Source organism: Dipodomys merriami, unplaced genomic scaffold (genome assembly GCF_024711535.1).
Source record: "Dipodomys merriami isolate MVZ:Mamm:240054 unplaced genomic scaffold, mDipMer1.0.p SCAF_20, whole genome shotgun sequence".
Taxonomy (NCBI): domain Eukaryota; kingdom Metazoa; phylum Chordata; class Mammalia; order Rodentia; family Heteromyidae; genus Dipodomys; species Dipodomys merriami.
Window position 1 is genome coordinate 8,914,121 of NW_027203382.1, and position 10,356 is coordinate 8,924,476.

At 35.1% G+C, this 10,356-nt stretch overlaps 1 protein-coding gene across 2 annotated transcripts in view; it reads left to right on the plus strand.

Moving 5' to 3' along the window:
- The window catches only part of Spata9 (spermatogenesis associated 9), a 29,862-nt gene extending 22,163 nt beyond the window's left edge, over window positions 1-7,699 (plus strand). The window contains exons 4-5 of one of the 2 annotated variants that reach the window (XM_070031046.1): window positions 235-330; window positions 7,234-7,699. In XM_070031046.1, coding sequence (XP_069887147.1) covers window positions 235-330; window positions 7,234-7,518 — 381 coding nt within the window. In that variant the 3' untranslated portion in view covers window positions 7,519-7,699. The remainder of the gene's footprint in view (window positions 1-234; window positions 331-7,233) is intronic. The other variant, XM_070031047.1, reaches the window with a different exon arrangement.
- Window positions 7,700-10,356: the final 2,657 nt, after the last annotated feature.

Below are 10,356 nucleotides of genomic sequence, written 5' to 3' on the forward strand. Positions count from 1 at the left end.
AATTTAGATTTCATAAATGCAAGAATTTTATAGATTTGTCCAAGCTTTTGATTAGTAAAAGGAAGTATCTTTTTGTTGAGAACAGTAAACTAATATATTTTCAAATAGCAAAAATCCCAAAGAGTTTGGACATTGATGTCATTTTTTAGAAAATATTTTTCATTTGATAGTAACATTGTAAAATATAATATTGAAAATTTTTACTTTAATAAAAAATAATTTCTGTTTTTACAGGTCAGAAGGGGTTCTTTGTTTGAAATCATTTCTTTTCCAGCAAAAGCTGCTTTAACTAGCATAATCTATGCTTCCTATGCAGCACTAGTCTATTTGGTAAGTTAAGAAAATCACTTAAATCTAGTAATAAATATACTTTAATAAATATACTTATTTTTAAAAATATACTTATTTTATGTGCTATGAGAACACCACACTATACTGTACAGTGTTATCTTTAATGGACTATTTGTAAGCTAACTTTCTGTATAACTATAGCTACTGTATAGCTTGCTATACAGTATAGTTTCATATTAGACATTTACTTTCCTGAGAGTCAAATCAATCCAGAAATTTGCTTAAATAACTCAAATTACTTTGTATCAAAAGTTGATTACAATATTTGAACACCTATGTCAGAACATTTTTAGTTTTTGCTTTAATGTTGTTGCATTTGTTTTGTTTTGGCCAGTAATCCCTGATGGATTTAGTTCTGTATTCTACCACAGTGGGTCTCTGACTTCAGAGAACACAAGTATTAGTGACCAATATGTGGTAACAAGTGCTGTGTAGTACAAAAGTATGAAATTTGTTTATCAATTATAAGGGTTTTATTTCCTTTTAATAGTCAATTGTGTTTTATTTTTTAAACTAATGTACAAAATGCTCACAGCTTGATGAATTATCACAATCCATCATGATGTGGGTGTGTGTGCATGATGTGTGTGGTGCCTGAACTCAGGAACTCATGGTTTTGCTCACTTTCTTGATCCTGGATGGCACTCTACCATGTAATCCACACCTGTTGACCAGATTTTTGTTAGTTAGCTAAAGATTAAGTTTTATGGACTTTTCTTGCCCTGGCTAGCCTTGAAATGTGATCCTTCAAGGTCTCAGCCTCCTAAATAAGTAAGATTACAGGTGTGAGCTACTAGTGCCTGGCTAATCTATTAATCAGAACTGAAAAGAAACAAGACATTACCATCATGCAATAAGACTCTTTCTTGCTACCTTGCAATCGCTTCTCTCCTTTTAAAGGCAGCCATTGTTTTAGCTTGTAATATCATAAAATGTTTGAATTTTTTAATTGTGTGTAAATACAATGCTCTACATTATATCAGGTAATTGGAAATGTCCTGTATATATCTCTTGGTGAAGTTACAGGCTGTATGTGTGTTTGTCTCTAATAGATATTTCAAGCATTTTCTAATTTTTTTAACAATGTACACTCACTCTAGAATAAGAATCCTAGTTGTTCTATATCACCATTGACATTTAATATTGTCAATAATTTGCATATTAAGTATTTTTCATTGGTGATACCAGGTTAATTCTTGGCTAGGCAGTCACTGCACCATTGGAGTCATGCTCCCAACCCCATTTTAGTATTTCTGTGGGAAGGTGGTATTATATAACATTGGAGCTTTAATTTGCATCTCCTTGCTAATTAATGAGATTGATTATCTTTGCATACATTAGTAGGATATTTTGATAGTGTCAATGAATTTCAGTTAAAGTCCCTTTCATTTTCCTATTGAGAGCTATCTAACTTTTAAAATTATTGCTTTGACTTTTAATATATATTCAAGAGCATGTCTTTCTTTGATTTTTGTGAGGAATTTTTTCTAATATTATGGCTTACTTTTTATTCTTTTTATTCATTAAGAGCAGAAGTTATTAATTTTAATGCAGTTTAACTTAACATATTCTTACATGTTATGCTGGAGATGGTGTGTGTGTGTGTGTGTTGTGTGAATTAAAAAAAAATCCTGACCTACACTCAAGGTCATGAAAACAGTTTCATCTATCTATTCTAGCAGGCGTATTATTTTTGCCTTTACTTTTAGATTATAGTACTTATAAAATTGGTAAGGGCCACATATTTTCTCCATGGATAAATTAAGAAATACTCAGGTTATCAGGAACAAGTCCTTTTCTAACACCACTAACACTTTTATTTAATAAATTGGGTGTTCTTTTTATGTAGGTCTGTTTATAGACTCTATTCTGCCTTGGTTCATCTACTCCTATACCAATACAGAACTGTGTTACAGGAGCTTTGTAAGATATCTTTATAACTAATAGAATAAATTTTTTCTCTAGTCAGGCAACAAATATGACACATCAGGAATTCATTTTGGACTTTTAAAATTTCTGTCAATAATTTTTATCATTTTGTCAGAGGGTATTATACATTTTTGTTACTTTTATCCTACTGAGATACAAAACAGTGTTAAAAGTTTCCCACAATTTATAGGTTACGTGCAATTAAAATCCAAGCAAGTGTGTGTCTCTATGTGAAAGTTAACCAGTTAATTCTGAAATGTACAGGGAAATACAAAAGGACAAGAGTAGCCACAATATTCTTGAAAAAAAAATAAAAGTAGAACTTAGTTTTAAACACTTCAGTTAGGGAATGGGAAGGTGGCTCAGTGGTAGAGTGCTTGACTTGCATGCATGAGGCCCTGGGTTCGATTCCTCAGCACCACATAACCAGAAAAAAAAAAGCCGGAAGTGGAGCTATGGCTCAAGTGGTAGAGTGCTAGCCTTGAGCTGAAGAGCTGAGGGACCGTGCCCAGGCCCAGAGTTCAGGCCCATGACCGGACCCCCCCCCCCAAAAAAAAGAACACTAATCACTTCAGTTAAAAATAAAGTAATCAAATATTTTGCAAGTTGATATTAAATATAAATACAAAATTGACATCAACTGAGCTCTGATATAAATAGACTGCAAAGGAAATGAATAGGATGAAATGGCTGTGGCAAAACAAAAACTAAACTAAAACCCAAATTAAACTTCAATTTTGCAAGTGCTACTGAAATTATCCTATACTATTCTAGATGCTAGAAATGTTTTAAGTAGACAATAGACACTTTTTGGTGAGTTGATAATTGGTCTTACATGCATTTATGGCCAAAGAAGGTTCAAGGTTGGAATTGTGGTTTTGAAAACAAGTAGAATATTATGTTGTATGTTAATGCTTTATGACTGCAACCAGGCCAAGCAGAGAGGGATAAGCCAACAGAAATGTAAGGAGCAGGGACATTAAAACTGAGCAAAGAAGGGATTCATTCATAAATGAGAAAAGAAGCAAATATCATAAAAGCAGAAAAGAGATTAAAAGGAAACAGTGTGGAGGAAACAGATTCAGAAAGTTGAGTAATTGTTAAACAAATTACAAAAAATCAAGCACAATGAAAATTTGAAGTATTGTAAACCTGATAGTAAAGGTATTGGAGTTAATCAAATCGAGAACTTTACCACAGTGGCACGATGGGATAAAGAAGACAGAAATAAGCAATTTTCAGAGAGAACAGATGATAAAATGGGAATTAAGAATATTAACTCTGACTGGCCAAAGAAACAATGGGTGTTCTAACAGTCTAGAGGGGAGCAGCATCTAAGTGATTTTAAATTTTAGCATGGTAGATATTCATCTTATTGCTGGTTAAGAGTAAAGATGAAGAGATACAGAATAATCAATAGTGAAGATGATAGGGTAGAAGTTAAAGATACATGGATATTGTGTTTTCCAGACACTTCACTTTTGAAGGCCAAGGGATAGCTTATCAGAATGGGCACAGATATAATTTTATATGTGAGGAAGAAGGACTGTTCAAATAAATCAGTTTCTAACATTTTCCCCCATAGCACAATACAGAGAAATGATCCTATTAGGATTAAATGAGTGGGACTATTTGCACCATAAAGTGATGGATTGAAAGTTTATAGCTGTGGGCTTGGATACATTCAGATGTAATCAAGAAAAAAGCAAAACCCTGAAATTAAATATCTTGACTAGAAGTCTGGTGTTCAGCAGTTCCTAGATTTGCATAGTAGATCTACAATGCTGTCAAGAATGCAGGTCTGGGATTACATCAAAGTAAAAAGCTTCTGCACAAAAAGGAAACAGTCAACAGATGAAGAGACAACCTACAGAATGGGAGAAAGCCTTTGCCAAATATTCATCTGTTTGATGAGCAACATCCATAATATATCAAGAACTAAAACAAAAACAATAGAACAAGTATTTAGTATTATAACCAACAAATAGGCAAATGATTTGAACACACATTTCTTTTAAAAAAGTGCAAATGCTTAATACTCATCATCTTTAACTATCTATCAGGGAATCCAAATGAAAACCAAATGAGAAATTCTATCTTATCCCAATGAAATGGCTATTATTTTTTTTAAATACTAAAAAAAACCTAAAAAATATTATTAAAAAATTATATTAAGAGAAGTAAGCCAGGCCCAAAGAAACATAGGTCCCATGGTTTCCCTTATTTGCAATAACTAGTATTTGTCTAGGACAAGCAGAAAAGGCCATCATCTTATATGGCCATATAAGATGATGCTAAGGGCAATGAATCCCAAGATAGGGACACAAGAGGTTTTATCTTTCTTGCTGTAGTTTTTAATGTACTTATACTATGTGAATTTTTTTGTTTTTTTGTATGTTCTTCCCCCATGATATAACTCCTGTTTTCACTATATTTGATTCTGGTGCCCTGCATCTTTGTATATACTTTTCTAATTTGGGGAGGGAAAGGGAAATAACAAAATGATACAGGTTGACCCATTGTAGCAATGAGATGTACAAAACATTATTTTGAAAACGAATTTTACAACTTGGAGAGTGGGGAGGGAGTAGTTGGGGAGGTGGGGAGGGAAGGGATGGTAGGGGAAAAACAAAGGAGGGGATAACAATGCTTGATAGGAAATGTACTCATTACCTTGCTCATGTAACTGTTACCCCTCTGTATAGTATCTTTACAATAAAAATATATATTTAATTTTTAAAAACCCAAAAAACAAAATCCTGTCCAGGATGTAGGGAAAAAAAGGAACTTTTGTTCCTATCATTGGTGGGAATGTAAATTAGTGGAGCTCCTATAGAAAATAATATGAAGAGTCCTCAAAAAATATGAAGATTCTTCAAAAAGTAGACATAGAGCTATCATATGAACCAGAGATCCCCTTCCCATGAATATGTGCCAAAGAAATGAAGTCAGAACACATAGGAGATACCTGCATGTGTTTTGTAGTTTTGTAGTTTTATAGAATCAGTCTATGTACCTCAAAACAGATGGATTTCCAAAAACAGGGTAAAAATACATATCAATCAAAAAGAGTAAAGTCATGTCATTTGCATTTGTTATTCAATCAAAAAGAGTAAAGTCATGTCATTTGCAAGCAAATGAACTAGAGGTCATCATGTTAGGCAAAAGTCAGATACAGGAAAATTTTGCATATGTTTTCTCATATGTGGATATTAGATTTTTTTTAAGTAGATCTGAAAATATAGGGGGACTAGTAAGAGAAGTAAGGGGTCAAAGGGAAGAGGATACATAAAGGGGAGCATGGGAGAGGGTAGTTAGAGGGTAGATCTGTATGATATATGCAGATATAGAAATGATACAGTGAAACACATTGATATGTACAATTAATATGCATTAGTATTTGTGTGATTTCAGAATACAAGAAGGGAGGGAAGGAAGGGAAGAAAAAAGAAGCCTTCTGTTTATAGGCTATATTATGTCATATCGAGGCATTTCTTTTGTAAAAATAAACTAATTTAGGTTCTCTTATGTTTCATGGAATTTTCTATTCTCCTTGGTTGCCTTAACTCCTTGGATTATCTCCATCACTAGTTTACAGATAAGCTTAATGAATATAGTTTGTGATTCCATGTTTTGAAGTTATTTTTCTCTCTAATTTTGACTAGTCTTCTCCTTAAAGCATTGAATGGCATTTTTTATTGTGAAAATAACGTAGAGAGGGGCTACAATTACATGAGCAAGGTAGTGAGTACATTTCTTATCAGGCATTGTTGCTTCCTCCTTTGTTCCCCCTTACCATCCCTCCCATCTTCCCTTCCCCTCCCCCCTGCCAAAGTTGTAAAGTTCATTTTTTGACATAGCTTCTAGTACATCTCATTGTTGCAATGAGTACAACTGTATCCCTATTTAAACAATTTGTTTTTTTTCCTTCTCCTCCATGAAGTCTACCAACATCAAATACAGTGAAAACAGGGGTTATACCCTGGGGGAGGGACATACAAAGCAACAAAGAAATCATCTTATAAATATGTGAGAAACAATAGCAAGAAAAAAAAACTCATTTGAGTCCTTTTCTTGGGGCTCATTTTGCCAAACAGGGAAAGTGGATCAAATGTTTAGAAATCATTTATCTACTAGCTTACTCATTTCTCATGAAAATGTTTATGTCCTTCTATTTTTTTTTAATTTTTATTGTGAAAATACCATACAGAGGGGCAACAATTACATGGACAAGATAATGAGAACATTTCTTATCAAGCATTGTTGCCTCCTCCTTTGTTTCCCCTTCCCATCCCTTCCCATCTTCCCTCCCTCCCCCTCCCCATGTCCTTCTATTGTATAAGCAGGTATACACAAAGGCTGGAAAGAAGAAAACCAAAACAAAAAAGCCCCACTTGGAGATAGAAACATGTTGGGGAAATAATTCCATCTTTAAAAAAAGTTTCATGCAGGTGGCTCACGCCTGTAATCCTAGCTACTCAGGAGGCTGAGCTCTGAGGATCACGGTTCAAAGCCAGCCTGGGTGGGAAAGTCTGTGAGACTCTTACTTCCAATTAACCACCAGAAAACCAAAAGTGGCTCTGTGGCTCAAGTGGTAGAGCACTTGCCTTGAGCTGAAGAGTTGAGGGACAGCGCCCAGGACCAGAGTTCAGGCCCCACAACCGACAAAAAGAAAAAAAAATTATTTAATGTGAAACAGCTAATAGCAAAGATGCAAAGCATATTTTTATTGAAGCATATTGCTGCCCAGATTGTGTCTTCATATATGTAGAACAGGAAATCAATCTTTGAGTGCTTATTGTGTGTCTGGAGTTCCTGAAAGGAAGTGCTTTTTTATTGTGTGTATTAATACATATAATACATATATTAACTATTTTATGTTAAGCACTATATTGACTTTATTTGTAGTTGTCTGTAACCTCAAAAACATTTTAAAATGTTTTAACCCCATAGGCAGTCTGTGTTAACACTGTGCTGGAGAAAGCAAAGAGTATTTTCAAAGAAGAAGAATCCATAAGGCAAAACCAAGAAAATGAAATGTGTAGAAAAGCCTTTTCTGAGCCTGTGCTTCCAGAGTCTCTGTTTCCTGTAGCTGAAATCAAAGCAAAACCTTACAGGTCACTGCCAGAGAAGCCAGACAACGTTTCAAATCAACCCACGCTTCCTGACAACAAGCGGAGTAATAAGATCCAGGTTTTACATTCAGTGTTTGACCAATCAGCCGAAATGAATGAATAAGCAAATCTGAATACAAGTATCACTATAGAAAGCTTTAGTTACCTGCTGGCACATTTCATCTGGCAAAACCAGGAACTAGTTTCTGGTGCTCTGCTTTAGCCAAAGGAGAGGGCAGAACTTCCACTGTCATTCTTTAGTATTTAACATGGCAGAAAAAGTAAAATGAATCTTGATGTCAAAATGTATGTATGGTTATACAATATTCTCATTTAGTTATTTATTTTTGTGCCACGGCTGGGGCTTGAACTCAGGGCCTTGTGCTCTTACTTGGCATTTTCACTCAAATCTTGGTACTCTACCAATTGAGCCACACTTGTATTTCTGGCTTTTGTTGGTTAAATGGAGATAAAAGTTTCATGCACTTTTCTGCCCAGGCTTACTTTGAACCATGATCCTTAGATCTCAACCTCCTGAGTGACTAGGATTACAGACATGAGCCACCACCATCTGGTCAATATTTTTAATTTTAATTTTTATATTTTTTTAGTGGTACTGGAGTTTGAACTCAGGGCTTCACATTTGTTGGTCTATTACTCTACCACTTGAGTCAAAACCCCTGCCTGCTTTTCAGTGGCTATTTTTAAGACAGATTCTGGCTTCTCGTATGCATTAGCTATGATCTGCCAACTTCAGACTTCTCTTTCTCAATGGGATCAAAAGCACAAACTACTGAATATTATATCCCTTGATGAGATTAAATCTCAATTGACTTTTCTGCCCAAGCTGGCCTGGATCCATGATCCTCCTAGTCTCAGCCTCCCAAGTAGCATGTGCACTGTGCCCAGTTGATTTGAGAAGGAGGTCTCAAGACATTTTCTGCCTTGGATGACCTTGAACCAAGATCCTCCTGTTCTTAGCTACCCAAGTAGTTATATTACAGGCTTGAGCCATCAGGGCCTAATTCTGTCTACATACAATATTATTTTTTGTATGTGTTGGTCGTAAGACTTGAACTCAGGGCCTGGATGCTGTCCCTGAGCAATTTTCCTCAAGGCTAGCACTCTACCACTTAGAGCCACATCTCAACTTCCAGTTTTTAGGTGGTATTTTGGGGATAAGAGATACAAGGGAACTTTTCTGTCTGGGCTGGCTTGGAACTGCAATCCTCAGATCTGAGTCTGCTTAGCTAGGATTACAGATGTGAGCCACCAGCGGTCAGCCAAAAATTTTTAATGAGCAAGTCCATCTACTGTTTGTTGGATTAGAATCTTTGTGTGTGTATATGCCTATCCTGGGGCTTGAACTCAGGGCCTGGATACTGTCCCTGAGTTTGTTTCATGTTCAAGACTAATGCTCTACCACTTTGAGCTACAGTGCCATTTTCTGGCTTTTTGGTAGTTAACTAGAGATAACAGACTCTTGAATCTCCATCCTCAGAGCTCAGAATCCTGAGTAGCTAGGATTATAGGTATGAGCCACTAACACCAGGCATACAATTTTTTTTTGCTATGATTCATAATATAGGCATCCTTATAATACATTTATGTCTCTATGACTTATTTTGACTGTTTATTTGGGAAAGAAAAAAACCCTATAAAAATGCTACATATCAACCAGCCACCAGTGGCTTATCCCTGGAATCCTAGCTACTCAGGAGGCTGAGATCTGAGGATTATAGTTCAAAGCCAACCCTGGGCAGATAAAGAGTTTAAGTACCAGAACCAGCACCAAAAACAAGCAAACATAAAAACTATATTCCTTTTATATCTTTTTCAGAGATATTTATTTTCTGTTTGCAGGCTATACTGCTTGAGTCTCCTTATTTACCATTCACTTGTAAAGTTATGAAGGACTTGGGATTCACAGATGCTATCAGTTTATCAAACAATATTTTAAAACTTGATGAGAAAATTTCCATATATGAAGACAGGACATGATGAGGTTATCTGTTTTGTTTGTCATTAAGAGAGAGGGTCTTGCAATGTGACTTGGGCCTCAAACTCCTAGATGAAGTTTTCTTACTGCCTCAGACTTCCAAGTTACTAGGACATCAATCAATACTGCTACACCTAGTAATGTGACCTTTATTTCCAGATTTAAAGTATAAAATTTAGAATAAGAAACCAAGAGTATATTGCTCTATATTGCCCTGACACAATGCTTTCATAATTGGCTCTGCAAACTAGGATCATTATTTTTGTCTATAGAAGGTACTTTAGCTTCTTCTAGACACTTTTAATTCTTGACATGGGAGAAGACATTAGTAGTCACTCATGGATTAGTTTCTGATATATATATATATATATAATAGTAATATAACAGTATATATGTAATTATGACACAACTATATGTATGTGTATGTATATATATCAGAAGCCAATGAGATACATATATTAGATGCTAAATATACATAAAATGTATATTATATAGATAGCTATATATGTATCAGATGCTAACCAGAACAAGCTGAATTACCTACCCCAGAGATGGCATAATTTCTGTATTTGGCAAATAGCTTCTGCTATAAACAATACATGCTAAAAAGTGAAGCCTGGCCTGTTAATAGTCTGAGAAATGAGTAACAAAGGTATTATACTTTCTTGCTTCCTATATCCAACTGAATTGGACATGTGTATAAGCATAGTCTTTGTTACCTGTTTACATACTAATTTATTCACTCAAGGGAGAAAGTCCAGGTGGGCCCCTTAGAATGTTAAGTACTAGGTTTGGACTCTTAGTTCAGTCATAAATCATGATGATTACTATGCTTTGGATATGGTTCTATTCTTAACAATCCACCTGGCAAATTCACAAGGCACTCAGTCTTTTTGGTCCTATTTACTCCTAGCTTCTACTATACTGCTGAGTTTTGCAATGACAGGCCCCACACCATGTTAT